Source organism: Amphiura filiformis, chromosome 2 (assembly GCF_039555335.1).
Source record: "Amphiura filiformis chromosome 2, Afil_fr2py, whole genome shotgun sequence".
NCBI classification, from domain to species: Eukaryota; Metazoa; Echinodermata; class Ophiuroidea; order Amphilepidida; family Amphiuridae; genus Amphiura; species Amphiura filiformis.
The window spans coordinates 71437113-71460376 of NC_092629.1; the positions used below are offsets into that span (position 1 = coordinate 71437113).

Below are 23264 nucleotides of genomic sequence, written 5' to 3' on the forward strand. Positions count from 1 at the left end.
CCTTCGTTTTTAGACTACATGTCAGTAATCAAAGGCCTTTAAGCGAATTAGTTCAAGTTAGCCTAGATCCAGACAGGTTAAAATATCAACAACATGTCACATAAACCCCTTACGGGAAATATGCACATTTTACGTCATGGTACCTTATTTGGTATTAGACGGCATTGCTTTAATGATAATATACAGTCAATTAGGGACATTATCTCGCCTCAAGTCGTTCCACCGTAAAGGATTTGTGTCAGTGTGTGCATCGGCGTGACGTAAAATAAAGACATCTGGGGTCTAACCGCAAGGAATTATGGGATCAATTATAACAAAGTAGATGCTTCATTTTGATTTGAGAGGATTCTGATAATCTCAAAACTCAAAACATGTCTGCGAGCAACCAACACTGCAGACAATATATTGTGTTGAAAAGCATGCAGGTAACGTATTCCGTCTCAGCAACACCATCGCCAAAGACACCTGCGTCTTTTAAACTGCATGTCAGCAATGAAAGGCCTTTAGCGAATTAGTTCAAGGTAGCCTAGATTCAGACAGGTTAGAATATCAATAAAATGTCACATCAAACCCCTTATGGGAAATATTTTTATTTGGTGTTAGACGGCATTGCTTTAAAGATGATATATAGTCAATTAGGGACATTATCTCGCCTCAACTCGTTCCTTCTTAAAGAATTTGTGACAGTGACACGTCCCCTCCAATTTTCTTTTAAAATGCATTCTTTGAAAACTTAACATAAAAGGAATAAAGTGAAAGCCGTTTTTGGATAAGTATTTATCAATAATAACAGGCACAATCTTACACCAATTATAACACATGTTGTGATACATGTTCATAGAAATTTTAAACTAACACTCGTTTTTTCTGATGGCTTCGAATTCTGTATCCAATTTTGGGCGATTGCCAGGAAAAGGGGATATGTTTTTGAAAGGCGTTTCCGCTTGGAATGGATATATTTATTGTTTGATACTGTCCGTGATCTAAATTTATAAGCACTTTTATCTGACAATTGTCAACGTCTTATAAACACCAAACGTCGCATGCGGATATCCCGATATTTGCAACAGTATAGGGTTTTGCCCAAACAAACTAGCAACATTAGGGACCTTTCACAAACTCTTGTGGGGGGGCTGGTGCAAAATGGATGGGGGCCTGAAAATTTTAACCCTCCTAAAAGGGCCCTGAAAAAATGACCACAAATTTTCCTGGTAAAAATTAGTTTATATGCTTTTCTATGGGGTTGACCCATAATTTTCATGTCAAAAGGGGGGCCTGAAATTTTTGAGGTCTGTAAAGGGGCCATCAGGCCCCCCTCACAAGTGTTTGTGAACGGTCCCTTAGCTCCCCACACTTCACTAAAACCAAAGATACATTAAAAACGCTAGGTGATTGACTAATTTAGATAACATGTTTGAAAACGTTTTAGTTTAAAATTGTTTACTTTTATTCCGTTTGTGTTGGCATTAAACACATTAAGCGATTTTAGTTATATACATTTGGTCACAATTTCGCTGTACAGAATTGTGAATTTGGTATAATGTTTTCCCAACATGCACTATCCAATTGTTATGAGCTAATTTTAACACACTTTACATTCAAATGTACTAAATAAAATGTAGACAATATGCTGTATATCAATAGCTTTTGACATTGTTAGACTGGAACTTGGTATATCGACCATGAATTTGAAGTAAAGCGTTGTCATATTTTGTGTAAACTGTCAATTTCCCCCTTCTTATACCATTTTCATCGTAGATCTCGGTCTTCATCTTTATCATGTTCGTATAATCTACAATCATTTAGACAATTAAGATTATCCCTTTAATGAATAGGTCATTAATAAATCGACAACGCAAACGCCAATACAACATACTGCAGTTACTGTCCGTTTTCCTACACACAATACACAGTGCTCTTTCCCATTGACGCGTGACCTTTACAAATAGCCCTACGTTAACAGTATGGGGATATGACTAGTTAACGTCGCTGTGTGAAAAATAACCGGCCAATATTAAAAGTACTCTTCTAAAATTCTAGACAATATAGTTTTTAACATGTCCTAAATTTTAGCTAATTTAGATGTTTGGAAATATTCGTACTTTGGTGTTTTAGTTAATGTTATAGGTAATAGTACATTGCCTAGTTAACGTCGCTGTGTAAAAAATAACCGGCCAATATTAAAAGTACTCTTCTAAAATTCTAGACAATATAGTTTTGTAACATGTCCTAAATTTTTAGCTAATTTAGGTGTTTGGAGAGGGTCGTACTTTTGTGTTTTAGGAAGGACATGTAAACGACAGATAACACCAAAAATATGAAGAAATTATTTCCAAACCGTGTTAAGTCAAAAATCATTATGTTGCTCATTTTCAAGAATGCTGGTTTACAAAAAGCACGACATTGTCTGATTTCGTGAACAAAGCCACACATAACATTGTTTCCTTTCGTTTCCTTTATAATCGGTTACCCAACTGAAGCTATGAATACCAGCTTTATTGCGATATCGCACATGAAAACAGTCACTTGTGCACAACCAGAGAAGATCCGATTTAATCAGTTGAGCTGTTTCAATGAGTGTTATCTTGGTTTAATAGCTTTTAATGGGGTTAAGTCCTGCAAAGGTCGAGATGAATTCTACTGTAGACATGACTGCATCATGACTAATCAGTAAGAGTATACATGATAGATTTTCACTGTTATATAAAGGGCAGCATGTTATATAGATTACGCATCTAAAAGCCATCGCTTATAATAACCTTTTTATTATTTTTGCATTTTATATTTCCATATATAGAATATTTGGATAGCGTAAAATTGTTATTTTGACATTTGAAAATGATTTCTTGTATTTTATAACTACGATAGAGCCAGCCATTGGGATTAGTGCTACGCGAATAGATGAATGTGATTTTGCATTAAGGCAGCGGAGAGTGAATACATGATTTGTTTAAGTGACACATCATTTGCTGCCATTTACATTGCTTTTCAACGCATATATGTGGCCGTACACTACGAATGAGCCGTAAAGTCGGCAAATTGTTACAGTGTACTTCAGGGGGATACCCTCGCCCCATACCTGTTTGTGATTGTCCTCGACTTTGCACTGAGAATAGCTATTAAAGGAAACGAAGAGGAGGTAGGATTCCATCTGGAAAAGAGGCGAAGTAGGAGAGTTGGCCCAGTCGTGGTGATAGACTTTGATTTTGCTGAGGACATTGCACTGTTGTCTGAGGAAATACACCAAGCACAAGAACTGCTTCACAGAGTGGCGACTTCAGCTGCTAAAGTGGGTCTGAAGATGAATGGAAGTAAAACAAAGTATGTATCCTACAATAATAGGAGAGAAAGCATCACAACATATAAGGGTGTAGTACTAGAGGAGGTAGATGACTTCAAATACCTAGGCGCTTGGATGAAAAGCACAGAAAGGGATGTAAAGTTTCGTAAAGCAGCAGCATGGAGGGCGTGCAGTAAACTGAAGAGAATCTAGAGGTCAACTCTTACCAGGAGTTTCATACTTCGAATCTATGCTGCAACAGTGGAGTCGGTGCTGCTTTATGGATGCGAAGCATGGACCATCACCCCTGAACTTGCAAAGGGTCTGGATGGCTGTTACATCCGCATGCTAAGAACTGTTCTTAATGTGCATTGGAAGGAACATATGTCAAATGCAGACCTATGGAGATCTTCCCAAAATAAGCCACAAGATCAGGGAAAGAAGAACCCGGTTTGCTGGCCACTGTTCCAGAAGTGAGGAGGCCGCATCAAAAATGGTTCATTGGATACCCAAGCATGGGAGGCGGAAACCTGGAAGACCTGCATTCTGGAAGATGACACTGGACTGGAGGCAGCAGATGTCAAGACGGCAATGGAGGACAGGAAGTTGTGGAAAGCCACCACAGTTCGAGGACACCACTAGAATTAAGCAAGTAAGCAAGTTACAGTGTAAAATGTGCGCGAAGGTTGTATTCATAGGTATCTCAATTTGGCCCGACATGTTTCTCATTTGATAGCGTTTAAACTAATCAATAACCCTATTCCTGAAGAGAATAATAATCGTCTACATATTTCTATAGAAACCTTAGTCTTTGTTTGCTTTGGCTAAATTTCTTGGAGTAACAATATTGACGAGAACCTGACATGGAAAAATCATTTTTATTTATTATATTGTAACTGATTCTTCCTTGTGTATATTACGGTATTATAGCACGGGGCAGTATTTGTAAAAAATCCGGCCTTCCGAGAACTTTCTCATTCAATGTACATGTGTTTAATTGTTGTGCTGTTATATTTTATATTTGAATGAAATAAAGATGAATCCTGTTCAAGTGGTGGGATACAAAGCAACCAACAATTAACAATGAGATGACATTCCTGAACCTTGTTGACTTGGGGATGATTTGAAATGACCGCCAATTATGAATTCATGACTGTATGGTATTGTGGCGGAACCGGTCACTGTGCGCCGGATTTCGAGCTTCCGATTTCATCATGACAAATCAATCCCACCGCTGGCACCAACGTAGCGGAAGTCTATCTGGTAGCGAGCGTCTAAGGCAACTTGTGGCGAGGCGTGGGCATGCGGCCAATCCGCACAGTCTTACGAATACTGGTCACACTAGTGAGTCACACTAAGGAGTCCGATATATGTCATTGTTCTTGATCATTTAATGGGAGTTATGGGCAGATCCAGGTGATCGGATTCCGCAGCGGTAGTAGTGGAATTGATGCAGCGAAAGAAAGAGGTATACTGCGCCAATAAAGTATCCTTACACTTGGAAAAATAATCACAATTTCAAAGTGCAAAGTTACAAGCATTTGATTAGAACGAGGTCCAGTTTTAAAAGTGACAAACTGACCTATTCAAAACTCCAAGGACTAGACATCTGGTTTGAGAGTGGTAAATGGCTAATTTGTGCATGCCTCTAATTTAAAACAAAAGGAACAAAAGAAAACTGAAACAAAAGAGCTGACAAATAACATGGAAGTTATGAAAAGTACAGAGAAGTAAAAACTAAAATATATACTGATTTAAATAAAGCTTCTTTGAAGAAACTGTGTTGTCTTTTTTTGCGCTTGTTGGAATCTTTTTCCGCCGTGTATAGGCCAGTTTGTCACTTTTAAAACTGGTGTCATAATATGCAGGCTTAAATAGTACGTCCATTATAAAAACAAATTTACCCCAATGGCGTTCAGTTTTGAAATTGTGATTATTTTTCCAAGTGTAAGGATACTTTATTGGCCCAGTATATAACCAACCTACCTCGACGGTCGCAGGGTACGAAAGTGCAAAGAATGATATGCATACCGGTTTATATACCCTGATAATCACGTGACCTGATACAACTGAAAGGGCGCCATCTCTCGTCTGAATCTATTTCCGCTACACACCCCCTCCCCGAAACCGATCCGTCCCGGATCGTACATAGTCGGGCCCGGACGCGAAAGTGTACGGTGATTGTATTTCAGAACTGATCAAATCACACGCATCTGAGAGTGTTACCTGGGTACTAAATAATTGAATACTGTGTAAAGGTACAAAGATAGATGTAAATGAAATAGAAAGTGAAGGACGATCTCCACATTTAATGTTACTCGCTTCTAATTGAGTTAAATGAGAAAGGTATGTACTTGAATTTCAATGTATAATCTAACAATGATACAAAGGTGTGCAGGCATATCAATTGCATAATCTACGGAGTTTAAGCAATCAAGTTCATCCTAGCTTTTACGAATAGTTTTATTTCTCTACTTACAGCTTAAATGTTACTTCTGTCTGATAGTATTATATTAATATAAACAATGCCATTTTATGAATTGCAAGTATAAATCATACAGTTGTCTGTTGAGCCATTGTGGTAGGTCATCCATTAATCTGAACGCATACGTTGTTTATTTAGACGTATAAATGTGGGGGTGTGTTGGGGCGGTGCTTGTAGGTGGGTACTTGTTGGGGTATATAGTGTATGTTGCAAGCTTGGACAAAATAATGGTTAATTGCAATATACAATTATTTAGTTTAAGCAGTAACTGCAGAAATGTTACAAAGCATTAATACAAACAGAAATATAGGGAATATACATACATCGTCACTAAAAAACCACACCCATCCACACATATAAAAACGTAAATTGGGAAAATTCTGAGAAAATTATATAAATAGTTTCACATGTAAAAGGTGTGGCTATACAACGTGTGAGTCAAATGTAATCTGACTTATTCTATTCTCGAAAGAGATCGAGATGGACAGAATCAAATGAAACGGACATCACGTCGTTCTCGAGGTTAAGCTAATTGCCATTTTGAGAAAGCTAATTGCCATTTTGATATGACAGCAATCACACTGAAATTCCAAAGGTTTATGGAGGAGGAACTGACCGTATCACACCATGTTTATTATTGCTAGCTTTATATTTATGCATTTGACAATATTTTGATTTAATGATGTGTTTGATGACAAAATGTTAACTTTAATCATCATTCGGTGCTTAATCGTTGTTGCTGTTATTGATTTTCTTTTATGTTTTACATTGTTCTAATTTCATAATATCAAGTGTTGCTGGATATGAACAGAATAACTATTTAATTCCAAACCAAATCTCAAGATAAAAAAGACCAATCAATGTATCAAGGTCGGCCATATTGCTACTTAATGTGGTAGGTCCTACTTCGTTTCGCTAAGATGAACGCAAAGGATGGTCCCATGATTAATTCGGGTTATTTGGTGCACTGTTATAATGATGCAAATTAGCGCTCTTAGCTTAAAATACGGGCAGTGCTGTTAGCAACATGCGTGGAGCGATGTACTCTACATTACTATAGTATATTGATGGTTAAACACATTAAGTAAAAACAACCTATGATGACAATCATCATAGAGGACATTGTAGGTTAATATGTGCCGCTGTCTGATAAACACCGTCACCTATTCATTAGCACACTTCGTTAATAAACCAATTATTCATCGTTAAAAAAAATATAAAAAATAGAAGGCTTCTCATGTCGACTGTTTTTTCAGAATGGTATACGAACAATTTAGGTTAAGGTTAATTCATTCATTCATATCAATACCTCTTTGCTCATAATCTCACTCCATTTATTTAGTATAGAAGTATTCCTGTTAAAGTAGTTTAATACTGATAAGTTTAAATTAATGAAAATAGCTCCTTATATATCCGGCAAAGAAACACACGTTGCTTATTGTATGATACTGTTCCAGTCGTGTAAACCATTTCATTAGGATATTTTCTGCACAATTTAAGAATCCAGCACTCAAAGTTTTAAAACTCTCACTTTGCGATAAACATGGAGAGCAAACCCTTATAGATCAAAGCATCGTCTGATGTTATTTTTAAATTTTAAGAAATACAAGGATGTATTCACCCGCTTTGCTGGTGTTAACTTTAACTGGCCTAGAGCAATATTTCTGGCGAAACAAGTCAATCTGCTTTACGTAGAGATAATTTTCTTAGGTACCTTTGTTGTAAATCGAAGAAAGTAATTTTGTTTCTCATGCCCCAAGGTATCGTGCATATACATGACTTGGATCATTCGAGTATAGGATGAATGGGTGCGAAATAAGGAAACCACACATCAATACATTTCCCATTTTACATCCTTGCTAACTATGGTAAAGATGTAAAGTAGTTCTTTTCAACAAGGTGTACAGTATTACATTTCCGGATCAGTTTACTCACCGTGAAAGAAAAAAGATTGTTATTACATGTGTAATAATAAAAATGGTGGACATTTTACAGTGGAAAATGTCTCGATTTTCGCTGAGGGATTTCAATTGAACCTTTGCACACGGCCAACCTGCGTTGCGCCGCTACTTCTTTGTTGTATCACAAATCAAAATCATCAACTTAATGCGGGATCGATTTATACAAGTTTCTTCCTGAGAAAAAGCGCAACTAACGTGGCGACAACTCTACCCCCTTGTACTCGTCAGTGCATGATCTGCGCGCTTTTCTTTACATGCGCTTTTCGATGAGGTGAACGATTGCAGTGCATACTTACGTATAGTTTAAGCTACATTTCCCAAAGTCTTTAACTATCAATCACATTTCAGGTGAAGTCACTTTTTGTATAGGGATTGAATACGAGTGTTATGGCCTTGGAGGAACATCAACGTTCTCAGAGTGGATGAAACAGACAGAGACTGAAATGTTTACTATTGCATAACGTGAACATGATTTTATAATTTATTGTACTGACAAGTACAACATTATTTCTGGCAATATTTGCACCGTCTTGCATCGTCCTTATTATGCTGTGTTGCCGTTGAAACATGATTCGGCATGGTCCTTATGGTTATAGAAGGCAATCACAAATCAATAGGTTGATATGTTGTCTAAATTCTTGGGACCCTTAATAAAAATATATTGCTCTTTATTACATTCATTCTGCAAAGCTCCACCGTAAAATATTTATTCCCATATTCCTGAAGGTCACTATAGGACATAGTTGAATCACGTAGGCCTACGTAACAGCTACTGTTTTACCGGTAGCATTATCAATTGGTGGATAATGTAAATTTGTAGTAGTTCTATTTACCTGCTAGGGAGAGATCGATATTAAGTGTGCATATTTCTTCTCTTTATTCCGGACATATGCCTGGGGCATAGACGCGGCCTTAAACTTGTTTGAGCTCTAATAACATTTATGTTATCTACGTTTGATGGTTTTGGATGTATGCCTTGCCTTAATCACGTCTATATTTTGATGTAGAGTACGTCCTAATATGTACCAGTGCATTACATGTTACTTACAGCGTGTTCCTACTGATCAATGCAGGGTGTCTCAAATAAATGAGCAAGCAAGCATCGCACAAGGTTCTATTATATATTGCTGCTGTTATAGTTTTCTCAACAATTCTTCTCGGCTAATACTTAACTGTACATCTGCAATTCACATATTGCCATTAGGAAACTCGATGTATGAAACTAAATCGTTTAACATCAACATGATCAATGTAAATATAATACCGTCTACGAGGATTCAATTATGAAATGAACATCTCCATTAAACAATGTTGACACAATAAATTTTCTTGACTCGTTAGGATGGTTGCTTAAAGAAATGTTTGTTGAATATCAAAAGCTCCCCTGTACACTAGATTGATATAAATAAGTTACAGTCTAGCCGGAATGCCCCTGGTGATGTGTAACTTGAGACTGATATTAAGTTGGAAAAACGAAGCAATGTTATGTAATATATGACATGGTAAGTACTATTTTGACTTGAAATTTGAAGCAAATATCTTGATAGGGGCGCGATGTTACTGTACTTCGCCTATGTTGTTGTGTTTTAGTTTTATTGTTGGTATGCCTGAAATGTGTGCGCGTATATTCGCTTACATGTTCACTTCAATATTTTGGAGGAAGCCGCTGAACATTGCCGTTTTATTTTGTAGTTTTATGTGAAGACCTGAGCGCAAGAAGACTGTAAGTCCACTTTTGACGAAATTGAGTTACGGGTGGTTTTGAAGTTTTTGAAATGTTGACAATATTTTTTGACATTTGTCCCCCTCCCCATAGGGTCATGTGAGGGGTCAAGAGGGGTCAAAAATGAAAAATTGTCCAATGTCGTCAAGAAACATGTCAAATTACTCGTCTCATCACAAAAATTACGAAAATATATAATTGATCACACATTTTGAGCTCGTTTAATGAGCTAGAGGGTCACTTTCGGTTAAAGGTCAACTGAGGTCAAATTTTCAAATTCAACAAACAAGGAGTCAAATTACTCGTCTTTGCACATAGATTACCAATATGGTTAAATATCACCAACATCTGCATTCAGTTTTGAGTTATAAGCTTTTGTTTCTATTCGAGCGCAAGTCCAAAATGATCAATCAATCAACATCGATCAGTATTACATATATTTACTTGGTTGATATATAAAATGATTCTTCTTGCCTATACCCATGTACTGAGAAGTATCAATATTATGCCTTTTTTTGGTTTCCAAATTATCTTATTTTAATAAGTTTAAACGATCAAAATGCCATATATTGACTTACGGTCTTCTTGCGCTCAGGTCTTCATGTAGAGCATAGAACTGATTGATCTTCTTGTAATGTAGAGTGGCAATGAATAACTGACTTCATAAAATAATCATGTGAATTGGACGATCTTGAACTTGTTTTCTACAATATTCATTTAACAATCAGAATGCATTTGCGGGTGATTGTATTCCAGTACAATGTACTTATCTGACTGTTTCACTCAATATGTTCCTGGCCGGCCTCTCAGATCATCGGGTGATACCACTCGCTTGGCAGTTCCCAAAGCAAGCAGCACTACCTTTGGTGAAAAGCGATTTCACATCACTGCTGCCCACGCCTGGAATGAACTCCCCATTGCAATCAGATCTGCTCCGTCCAGTGATTCTTTCAAGAGACTGTTGAAATCATATTTATTCTGATGTATTTTGTATTATGTTTTTATGATATTTGTACATAGCGTTCTAAAATACAGTGTATTATTATTATTATTAGTACTACACCATGGCGTGGCATAGTTTAAAATCATCTTTAAGCATTTCAGTCCCAGAAAACCCTGATGTGATATAAGGCCCATTCTTCGATAAAGCGTTCAAGTTTGGTCTCCGGAATGACAAAATGCCAACCACAAAGAATTCATAAAATTCATTCAGAACCGTAAACGTTAATAGTTTAAGAACACAAAACAATGCATGGGTGATTTTTCAACAATACTTCATTTTTGAGCAATATTACTTGTACGTATTGGGGGTAACGTATCAGTGGTAACGTATCTGTGAAACCCTTTCCCATCTTTGTCTTAATCGTGCAAGTGTAAAAACTTACAGACTTTAAAATACCCATACTTAATCAGTCATCACCCAATGTACTAAAGTCTGGCATGGTATTTGGCTTCATTTATCACAGCGTTTTTTCTGAGGGGAGTAGAATTTAGGTAACGTATCTGTGACGGCATGAACGTAACGTCAGGACTTTTTGCCATTAATATACCTAATTTGTTTTTACTTTGAAACCATTGTGTTATGTTCCATATAATATAACTATGGAGCCTGCTTGATCCATGACATATGAGAACATTCATCAGCCAATTATTTTCACAGATTGTTATCCATTAGAAATATGGTAACGTATCTGCGAACAATATTGGCGACATAGTCTGAAAGACCTGTTGGAAAAATTTGATAATCTGTGTTGTGGTGATTTATACTTTATAATTAGGACATTTTACCAGCTAATGAAAAGTACCTATAATCCATTATAAGGCGCGCATGGTTAGAGAGCAGGGACACATTATACGGAACACACCTTGGCTGGCGACATGGAGGAAAACAATGGACATGCATAATCAGCTTTATTGTTTTATACTTTCTAGGCATGGTACAACCTCTAGCCTCACATATTTTGAAAAGCAACTCCTAAGTATAAGTTATATTAATAAAAGTTATTTCTTTCTGACGAAACAAGTCTGAATACGACTTGAAACTATGGGCGACACATATTTGGCATTTTGAACACTTTATCGGAGAATGTGCCAAATGTGCGAACGCTGGCCTTGCCCTCGATTGTAACAGAAACGTGCATTCGCATCGAAGACAATAATCTTTTCATCTCTCAATACTGTATGGTCAATAATCACGAGTGTGTTAATGGTACGACTCATTATCATGAAGTGAAATCTCTGGGGAGACAGTCATTTCTATATTGATGTTAATATAATTATGAAAGAAGACTACCAACATATGTTAAAACATGACCTTTTTTTGTTTAGGGTCAAGCAACATTTTAGTCGTAGGTGTTATCCGATATCACGCAGTCATTTTAAACACTCCATCCGTACTAACAGAAACGTCCATATGAAGGCCCAAACTGGAATCCCTAATCAACACACCGTAACACAAGCACCCATCACCATGTTGCATCATCGACATGCATTCCAATCCATGTATTTCAATACGTAGTTTAAAACCTCTGCAAAGTAACTCACAACTCGACATTATAAAATTTCAAAAATATGTAGTAAGAAGTGATGCAGATGTGTCATCTTGTATTGATAATATTATATAATCAAACAATGGTTATACAATATGTATATCAACATTACTACAGGCCTGTTTCAAAAGCCATCGACCAATATCTGTTTGATCACGACCCCCTCAATGGTGAATTTATCAAGCAAAATCGAAAGTAGTAGAATAATGTCTTTTACGCGGGCTTTTACGTAGGGCATCTGTTTCATCGGAAGTGGGTTGTTCGTGACTGATACTCTAAACGCTCGCTTACTGTTGTTCTTGTTAATTAATTACACTGCTCGGATTATTGGCAAACTTGAAACCTCTTTCATGACAGCAATTTATTAATCGTATGATTACCTAACGCTCGTCTGAGTAAGTAAGTGATGGTGTAACCACACTATTAGGTTTGGATATAACAAACTTTGCAGAACAAAATTCAATATTCAGAACCCATGAGTAGACACTCCCCAACATACTCCTCCAATTTACATACATACATTAGAATCACAATTACCCCCACACCTTCGCCCACCTTACACATCTTCAACCCCACTGAAACACGAACACCCCAATAAGTCTCAGTGTGTTAATGGTACGACTTGTCGCTTCAAATTAAATCTTTGGATAGACGACCATTTTTACATTATTTCTAATGTAATGTAGATATCTTTACTACCATAAAATAATGGCATGTAAATGTAAGTTTTCATGCTTGAAATAACAACATTGATTTAACAATCACACCATGGCGTGGCAGAGTTTAAAATCACTTTTAATCATTATAGTCCCAGGAAAACGTGGTGTGATAATGCTGACCTTTCCATCGACTCTAACAGAAACGTCCATCTGCATCCAAGAAAATAATATTTTTATCTCTCAATACTGTATAGTTAATTCTCACGAGTGTGTTAATGGTACGACTCGTATCGAGAAATGAAAATCTCAGATATATTTGATGTTGATATAATTGTAAAAGATGACCACCAAGATATGTTAGAATAACACGAGCATTCGTTGTTTAGGGTCAAGCAACATTATTTTTAGTTCCAAGTTTGCAGTGATATCATGCTGACCTTTCAAACACTGCATCGATACTAACAGAAACGTCCATTCGAAGCGAAAAACTCTAAATTGTCATATTTGGTGACACCATTTTGTGACAAAGCTAGTATAACGTTTCGCCATCTGAAAAGGTGAAATATTAACTCACTGTATGATCGCTGCATTATTTTCTCTTTTAAGAGAGGAGTGCGGTTGAAAAATTACCCAAGCCATTTATACTTAATCTATTGTTATCCAAAGGTTTAATTATGAATTGGAATTTCCACATTGTTCACCGCAAATAAAGGATTGGTATTTTAGCCATGATATAGCTAATTTTACTTGTACTTTATCAAAGGAAAGGTAATATCAGACTGACATCTGATAGGTGGAAATAACATCATTGCATATACTACTGATCCATAAGATAAGTTAGGAGTATAATTCACTAAGTGCCCTTGTAACCAAGCGAAACTGGTTATACAAATATTGCCACATTCGTCGCACCTGTCCATGCTACTGATTTGAGCGAGAGGGCTGTTATGCAATTGTCCTAGCCAGGTTTGACTGCGTGAAGGATTATTATTGCTTTAAACTACATTACCTAGCATTGGCAGAAATTTTGAATTTGAATCAAAATTGTTTGAAATTTATACTTTCGATTCTTTGCTAGGCCTTCGAACCAGGTTGGATTAAGTAGGGAGAGGTCAATTACATCAATGACAAATATAATAATACGGTTTCATCTCCACTTTTAGAGGCAAATGGATACAAAGCTTGTATGTAAAAAAACAATGGTTTTCCTTTGCATGTAAACTCTGAAGAAGTCAAGTAAAATATATGCTATAATATTTCCTCCCATATTCATGAAGGTCACTATAGGACAAAGTTGTTTCACGTACGTAACAGCTACTGTTTTAGAGGTAGCATTACGAAATGGTGGATCATTTTTGGATCAAGTTTGCAGTAGTTTTATTTACCTGCTGGGAAGAGATCGATATTAAGTATGCATATTTCTTCTCCTTATTCCGGACAATAGCCTGGGGCATAGAAGCGGCCTTAAACTTGTTTGAACTCTAATAATAGTTATGTTATCTACGTTTGATATCACAGCGCCTCTCGACATTGTTTAATGAAATTTGCTTTTTTTATATATGTTTTTGATTGAATCAGACTATTGAGCTGAAAATGAATGTGGATTTTAGTGAGCAATTTTAACGTATTTCGGCCCTAATCATGGTGTTTATCGGGCCAAAAGCAGATGCACGTGGCAATTCTGGTAGATTTCTTGGAGCATTTGATATATTTTTTTCTGCTCTTAATATTTGTAGGTGATTAGAGATGAACGTCCGGTAGAAATATTTATGAGACGTGTCTCCTCCGTCCAATCTCTGCTATCGCCGCCTGTGTTAGCCCTAAACCTGCGATGTTTTTCCTACCGTTTTGTATGTGCCTACTTGGCCTTGAAGATAACTACAGATTTAACAAAGGAATATTTGTGATGCGATCAAGCAAAATCAGTCGGAACTCGGAAATATTGATTTTGAGATATAGCCAAACAAAAGCAATATTTCCTTTTGTTTCCTGTTGTTTTGGAAACTCTTTAATTGCTAATATCTTTGGATCTGGTTGTTCAATCTCAATGGGGTTTTCTGCAAAATGCAGCTTTGCAAATGCTTATTACTATCCTATAAGAAACTGAAAATTTAATATTTCCGAGTTCCGACTGATTTTGCTTGATCGCATCACATTTGTCTAATGAATTGCTACACTCTTCAACGTTCAACTTAAACGTATAACAAAAACTACATTTCAAAGAACAAATGTTAACCTTTTATAATGTTTAAAGTGCAATTTTAATCTATCCAATGATATTGCGTCTATTTTCAGTTTTTATTACTTGCATTATGCCATGTTTTGCTTGTTACATTTTATTTTATTGCATTTCTCTGCTTCAATTACCTTACATTTTAAACGTTTATGTTAACTTTATAAGAACCTCGTATGCTTAATCAAAGACTGGTTCCCAGGTTTACATCCATATCGAGTATCCATTTTAATTCTTTCAACATTGATTTGGAGTAACCTGCATTTTCAAAAGGTGTTATTCTACATTCTAAATAATCTATTTCTAGTTGAGAATACTATTTACGTCATATATATTCCCTATGTTGAAGTACAATATTCAAGATCATTTGCAATATATTATAATAAACAACGTATCTCTCTCTTATCGTTACAGTTCACAGAAGATGTAGCCAACAAGCTCGGTTCCAAAGAATATCGCACTCTAGTGGTAGTAGCAGATGGTGTTCTGGGCCTTAGTGCCGGTTATCTAGGCCTTAGCGATGAATTCATACTCCAATCATGCCAATCCTTTGGTGCTGTCTGTGCTCTAGAGAGATTAGACGTCCCACAATTCCCTACACCAGAGACAAGAGTTAATCGCCTTAAGTTAGACCTGTCTGCTTTTGGTAGCGAGTATAGATTGCCTGAGCTAAGCCAAGCGGCGTTTGATTTGAAGATCTATGGGACTTTCCGGCATAGGTATCTTGCTTTGACTTGTCAGAAGTGTGAGTCCAATTTACTAAGGCAGTTAAGGATAACAACTGATCCCACGGTAAGTAATAGTGACAAAAGAAATGTACACACCATCATAAATGGCTTGTAAAGTCGACATTTTGACTGATTGAGATATTGGATACTATAGGCAAATACTCCTCAACATAGGCTTTACAATAATATTGCATGTCCACATTGTTTGCTAGAAAATTAGTACAAAATCAATAGGCTGAGATTTTTTTTATTGTTCATTCAAAGCATCATATTCAGCGAGCCTTGTAGAGTGGATAGTCATTGTTCATGTCACTAACGTTACCTGCATGTACTTAATGAAATCTTGACAATAGGTTAACATGAAAGGTAAATGGGTTTAATAGATACATACCATGAATAACTGCTTAAGGCCCGGTCACACTGTGACGAATAGGGGTGAACGGCAAGCGACGTTAAGCTGCGAATTGCAATTTTGAATTTACCGCCACTCATCGTGGGTTGCCGTTAGTTGTCGCTGACGAATCCGTCAGCGACCGCAGACGGCCGAAATAATTCGTCGGGAAATTTTCAACATGTTGAAAATTTTGTGACGACAAAAAGGTAGTTGTGATTCCGTTCAAATTTCGTTGGAGACCGCAACCCTCATTTATTTGACGTTTCCATACCGTGCGAAGCCGTCTCTAGTCGTTTTGAGGTCGTCACAATTTCGTTGGTAGTCGTTGTCAACGACCATTGACGAATAAACAACGGCAAGCGACGTCACATCTCGAACCCTGACGACACGTTGCGGCAAGCAACGAAATTGTAACGATCTTGGTGCGACAGTGACTTTTTGTTCGGAGAGTGACGGATATTGTTTGCGAGTATCGTTTGCGAGTACCTGCGGCATTGAAACGGTGGTCTGCGATGGGTTACGATTTTTTAAACGATGGTCAACGATTTTAAACTTTTTGTGCGATTCATGAAATAGATATATGCATTTGTAGGATTGTAGAAATTAATCAAGTCTTTTTTATGGTCGTTGACAACGACTACCAACGAAATTGTGACGACCTCAAAACGACTAGAGACGGCTTCGCACGGTATGGAAACGTCAAAGAAATGAGGGTTGCGGTCTCCAACGAAATTTGAACGGAATCACAACTACTTTTTTTAGTCGTCACAAAATTTTCAACATGTTGAAAATTTCCCGACGAATAATTTCGGCCGTCTGCGGTCGCTAACGGATTCTCAGCGACAACTAACGGCAACTCACGATGAGTGACTGTAAATTCTAATCAAGTCTTTTTGTGCGATGTTTGACGTTTTATTGACGTCAGTCCGATTTCAATAGACTACCCGGCACGATGCAATTTTAAAGTTCATATAAAAAGAAAATAATATCAATAATAATCAAAAATATTAATATTTCTGATTATTATTGATATTGATATTGATGTTAATATTTGTGATTATTATTGATACTGATATTAACATTTTTATTATTATTGATATTGATGATAATATTTTTGATAATTATTGATATATTGATATTGATATAATAGTTTGGATTATTGTTAATATTGATTTTAATATTTTGATTCCTATTGATATTTATATTAATTTTTTTGATTATTTTTGATATGTGTAGTATTTGTTATTATTGTTGATATTGATATTAATATCTTTGATTATAATAATTGATATTTATGTTAATATTTTATTATTGATATATTATTGATATAGATATTAATAGTTTGGATTATTATTGATATTAATTTTACTATTTTTGATTATTATTGATATGTGTAATATTTTTGATTATTATTGATATTGATGTTAATAATCCTGATTATTATTGATATAGATGTTAATAGTTTGGATTATTATTGATATCGATTTGACCATTTTTGATTATTGTTGATATTGATGTTAATATTTTTGATTATTATTGATATTGATATTTTTGAGTGGATGATCAGAACGTTGTGAAGAGTGGGAACGCCAAAGGGGACTATACGACCCGCACACACACAGGCTTTGATGTCGGCTGCTGAGTCACGTCATCATCACCGCAATCCACCGTCAGCTGCCGTTCCTTGCCGCAAGCAAATCCGCTGCCAGCCGTCTGACCTCGTTGCTTGTTGTCGGGCTCCGTCAAGACTTCGTCACTCACCGCCCAGACAACGTCCGGTTTTGGTCGCTAGTCTCCGTTTCCTGCCGCAGCCTTTCGTCCCTTGCCGTCGTGTTGTCGCTAAAGGTCGTTCCCACTCGTCAGCGAATCTTGTTTTTCTTCTTTTTGTCGTCGCTTTGCCGTCAACATTTTGTGATTTTCACGTTCGTCACCTTTCGTTGCTTATCGTCCGTCATAGTGTGACCGGGCCTTTAACAACTGAAATCTAAATTTTAGATTTGGCACCTATGTACACGACGCAAAAAAAAGTTTCTTTATGGTTAGGAAATTTACTCACTATTAAAATCTAGCGACCAATTTTGTACGTTTGCTAAATAATCGCATGTGGGAGATTGTCCTGCGCATTTTGACACCTCAATCACTACTCTACGACACTCCTGATAAAAGATATGATTTTTTAAGTAACACGAGGTCGAAAAATGAAAATGGCAAAGAAGCCTATTGAATGGTTTTAGAGCTGATTCACTGATCCAAGACGGTTTCATTATTCCCACCTTTTCAATTTTAATTTAAAGCATTTTAATTGATGCATGTTGGATAATATTTTGCTTATTGTGCAGATGAATGATCAAAGACAAAGGTGAGTGGGTACTAATATGACATTTACGTTTTGAGAGATGGATTTGGAAAAGGGATTCAAAACAGGTCATGATTATAGCTGCATTCCTGGAAGCAGAAGGAATTGAGACACTTGAGTGGCCCTCCAGATGCCCTGATCTTAACGCCTTGGAGAACCTTTGGGATCAGCACAAGAGACGAGTCAACAAGAAGATACAGGCAGATACAACTATGGTGGGATTGCGTCGCATCGTTATCAACGAGTGGAACGGAAATGAGCAAGGTAACATTCGACGCCTCATTATTAGGAGCATGAGACTCCGCGTGGCTGCTGTAAGGGAAGCCAACGGTGGACACACAAAAGAAAGACTGGTAAAGAAAGAGATTAATTTCAAGTGAAACTGGAAGCGGCAGTATGATGCCTGAAATGTGCTCAGCAATTAAACAAAAAATGTTATCTGCATGTTTGTTGTTTTTTGTGTTCTTTTATGCTGAAAACTTGAATAGGCCTTTTTGCCATTTTCATTTTTCGACCTCGTGTTACTTAAACATTCATATCTTTTCTCAGGAGTGTCGTAGAGTAGTGATTAAGGTATCAAAATGCGCAGGACAATCACCCGCATGCGATTATTTAGCAAACGTACACAATTGGTCGCTAGACTTTAATAGTGGGTAAATTTCCTAACCATAAAGAAACTTTTTTTGCGTAGTTTAGTAATACTTACGGTAAAACATACACAGAAAATCACAAAAAAAGAAAAATTAGCAATCAATTATCGCCTATTGACTTGTGTTTATCCCTTGTTTCTCTTGAATGCATTCCAGTCTTGTCTAATACCATCATTGCTTAAATGTACAATATCTTGGAAATGACTGCCTGTTACAAAGCTTGGTATTGTATTAAACTCATGTTAATGTCATTGTTATCCTACCTTTTCAGTTAAATCAGTCTGAAAAGTAGAAATTTTCCTGGATTTTTGGAATGGGTCACACATGGCCATTGTCTTTGTCTAATCAAGTCCAGTCGTAAACAAATGAGAGTAATTTTATTATTATGCGATACTTGCAATTTGCATCAAATGTAGCAAAACGAAGTTAACAAGGCACCAGTTTAATACTTCGACGTTCTGCGTCCGTTTGTCTGCGGCATAAATCAACATATTTATAAGAGCAGCAAAACCTTGAATAATATGTGCAAACTGCAGCGAAAGCGCAAGAAGCAGTTTTGTTGTAATGTAAAAAACACGTCGCACAATACTAAATATTAAACATGTTACATGTTCAAAATGCCTAAACACATTATTGATCTCTTATCAAACCTGATAATGTGACAGTAGAAAGAATTTGTAACATTTGCCGCTAGATTCTTACTATGTAGAGCTGCACCAGACCAGACTTTGATGGAAGACCCCTGTTTGAAATAAGTGCCAGCTCGAGCTGGTATATATTAGCAATAGACTAAAACTGGCTATGGTATTTGTTATGTTCAAACTTGTTATGCTTTAAAACAATACGGTAATACCAAACAATAAACGATCTACTACTTCTTCAACTGCACCATATGCCTTGTACATTATCTATGTTAATTTTGTCAATAGTATCTCAGATTTTTGTAAATAAAATGTGTCTTTCTCTTCAGCAGAAAGTCTTAATTTGATAACGTTCAGACTAGTAAGTTTCGAATATGTACATTTACCAGTTAGGTGGATGACAACATTTGATGGCTGATTTAAAACAATAATGGAAGATGCAATAATGGTTTATGTGCATTTGGACCTCGAGAATCCACCGCTGAAGCAGAATTATATCCCGTGTGTATGTCTGTGGTGTGGTATGGTATGTCAAGAAGATAGCTCCCGTAGGATTCTGTGCTAAAATTGAATTTTTAATATGTTGGTTTGGAGTCGATTGTGGCAGTGTTCGGGTGTGTGTATGCAGGAGGATGGTGGAAAAGAGAAACTCTTAAGTTTAAAAACGCGAGCACCAACACTTACGGTGTACCATATTTATATGCAACCATTACATTCCCAGGTGTTTTCTTTTTTATATACTCAGATTATGCGCAATATATTCCAAGAGTCTTTCAACACCTACCGTACCAAGGGAGAGAGGAAGGTGTCCGATATGGAAGCCCTTAACACGAGATGTACACAGAGACTTAGTGAAATCAAACTATCTACACGACGTGAGAGTGTGATATATATCCAGGACGAGGATATTGTTGTCGTCGTTGAGGGCGATGCAGCTAGAAATCTAAATTTTAATCTAGGTGTGTATAACATTCTTACACTTTAATACTATTTTCTGAATGACAGAAAGCTTAACACATTAACAGTTCAGTTCAGTTCAGTTCTCTCCATATGGAGAGATTTTATTTCTCAGTATATATAGGCCTTCGGCCTTACAATACAATAAAGTACAGTACAATATATTTACCCATCACCAGGGGGCAAAAGAGTTTGCATGATTTTATGAGCATTAAAAATAAATTTTGATAATGAAATTATAGTTTGTTGATTTCTAGACTGAAATAGAGTAATAAAATAATTGAAATTTGGAATACACTCTGGCAATAAGCGATTTCTTTCATTAGCATAAGCAGGACATTTTAATACAAAATGATACAAATCTTCAATTTCACCAGTGTGGCAGATTTTACAAATACGTAAATTTCGAGGAACCTTAAACCATATTCCACGAACATATTCTAACTCAAGAACACCCAATCTGGCTTTGGTCAGAAGTATTTTATGAAATGGTTTCTCCAGCCACAATAAATAGTCTTCCACCACTAGATTTTCTTTGATTTGAGTATAAAAAGTAAGTGATGAATATGTACTTAATGCATTTCGCCAATTTTGTATATCAATATCTTTACATCTCTGTTTGAAAACATCAATAAAATAATTTACATTGTCAACACCTTGAGCAATCCATATTTCACCAAAACCGTAAGAGTACAGAATATTTTTGATCTTCATAGCCCAGCATTCTTTACCATTCTCTGCCTTTTTGTATTGAAACTCATAGCTTTGTCTTAAAAACCTGTTATTATCCAGTGATAAAATGTAAAACCAATACTTAATACAGTTAATAAGTGAATTTACCAACAGTGCATTTCTAACCTTAACAACTGAATCATAAATCTTGTAATCTACTTGCAAAGATGTGTTGCCTCAATGTATTAAACTGCGTTTTTCTTTGTTTGCTTATTTTATTATTATTGTATCTATTTAAACTATATATTTCCAAGTGTTGATATACCATCACGCTGCGCATTTAGTGGCATCCTCATACAGAATGTGGCTCCTCATACAGAATCAGAACAGAAATAATGTATTCTGATTCAATGTTTGGACTTTTTTTTATCAACGCTTTGCTACAATAAGCGTTAACTTTACGTTTATGTAACATTAAACATAACTACTATGTCACTGAAGATTTTAGAGGTTATATTTATCAAATTCACACACAAAACCCGATAGCATTATCACCAAAGCTTAAGGAAATCTGAGAAGTAAGCCCCCATAGCCGACCGGTGAATAGTGTATATATGTGCTCTATTTTGAAAACATCATGTATTTTTAAATTAAAATTATTCATTAATACACTGTTGTAATACGTTCTCTATTTACTTTTTCATTGCAGGCTTTGAAGTCAACGTTGGGTTTTTAGGCGTGCAATATCTGGACAGTTTCCTGAAACAATTAGTAGATGCAGACACTGAAGATAGATTACTAGATGCTTTGAAATACAAATCAAGATGGTCACAAAAAATTAATGATGACCTTATCAAATATCGAATGCAGGACGCTATGAAAATGACAAAACCAAGACTAAACCATCGTAAAACAGATGCTTTAAGCAAAAAGTCCAAGTGAATATGTGCCACATTTTAGAGGTGTTTTTGTATTTTGATAATGAATTTTGGATAAGTGTTGCTATAAATCTTGAACATGTTTCATAATAGTCATATTACCGAAGAGAGTTCAAAAGTAAACCGTCTGCGTCCGTATCTCTTTGTATTATTTTGTCTATAGAGGGCGTCGTTCATAATAGTCATATTACCCTGATATTACCGAATAGCGTCCAACTGTAAACCGTCTGCGTCCGAATTTCTTCGTATTTGTCTGTAGAGGGCGTCGTTCATCATTTTCTTTACAGTAAAAGTGGAAAAAAGTTTTGACTTGGTGCTCACTGTAGATAAAAAGAAATAGTGGAAAAATGGTAATTTGCATATAGCCAAAATGGCCGCTTATACAGAGCTCAAATGTCAAAATTAGGTGAATATGGATAAAAAAACACCTCTAAATGCACTACACTCATTATTAGAATTCAGAAAGAGTATAGTATGATTCTTGAGTTATAGGCATGAAGATCAAATGTTAAATTATTATCTCCACCATTGTCCACAGGAATGAAAAATAACAAATGTTCCGATTTTAATCATACTGGTCTCAAATTGTTCCACTTAGAACAATATTTTAAACCAAGAATAGTTTGCTATATCGCATGTGTTTTGCTACCTGAGTAACATCAAAAATAGGTCAAGGTTAACATGATTCATGGGCTTTGAATGTTTTGCCCTTGTACCCAGATAACGAAATTATTCTTTGGTTAACAATAGAGAGATTGCGATGTTCCATACGCAGCACGTGGATCGTACGTTTTAACGTTAAATATTGCTAGTCTCGTTTCTAAACTGGATTGTGCTCATTCGCCACGAAGGAGAACAAGGCGACTGGAACAAAGACTATAATATCTGATCTAGGTCGATAGAGGGCATAGTGGTTGATAAGTTAATAGTAACCGCAGGCTACCGAGTCTCTGCCAAATTCAAACAGCACGCTTTTGATTTTGACTAAAATTTTTACATAACATGCTGCTTAAACTTAAAATATTTGGGTTTTTTTGT

At 36.2% G+C, this 23264-nt stretch overlaps 1 protein-coding gene across 1 annotated transcript in view; it reads left to right on the top strand.

Annotated features, from left to right (window-relative positions):
• Positions 1-22949, top strand: part of LOC140146573 (uncharacterized) — a 60028-nt gene extending 37079 nt beyond the window's left edge. Inside the window, exons 2-4 of the mRNA XM_072168445.1 lie at positions 15305-15682; positions 20405-20618; positions 21998-22949. Coding sequence (XP_072024546.1) covers positions 15305-15682; positions 20405-20618; positions 21998-22230 — 825 coding nt within the window. The 3' untranslated portion in view covers positions 22231-22949. The remainder of the gene's footprint in view (positions 1-15304; positions 15683-20404; positions 20619-21997) is intronic.
• Positions 22950-23264: the final 315 nt, after the last annotated feature.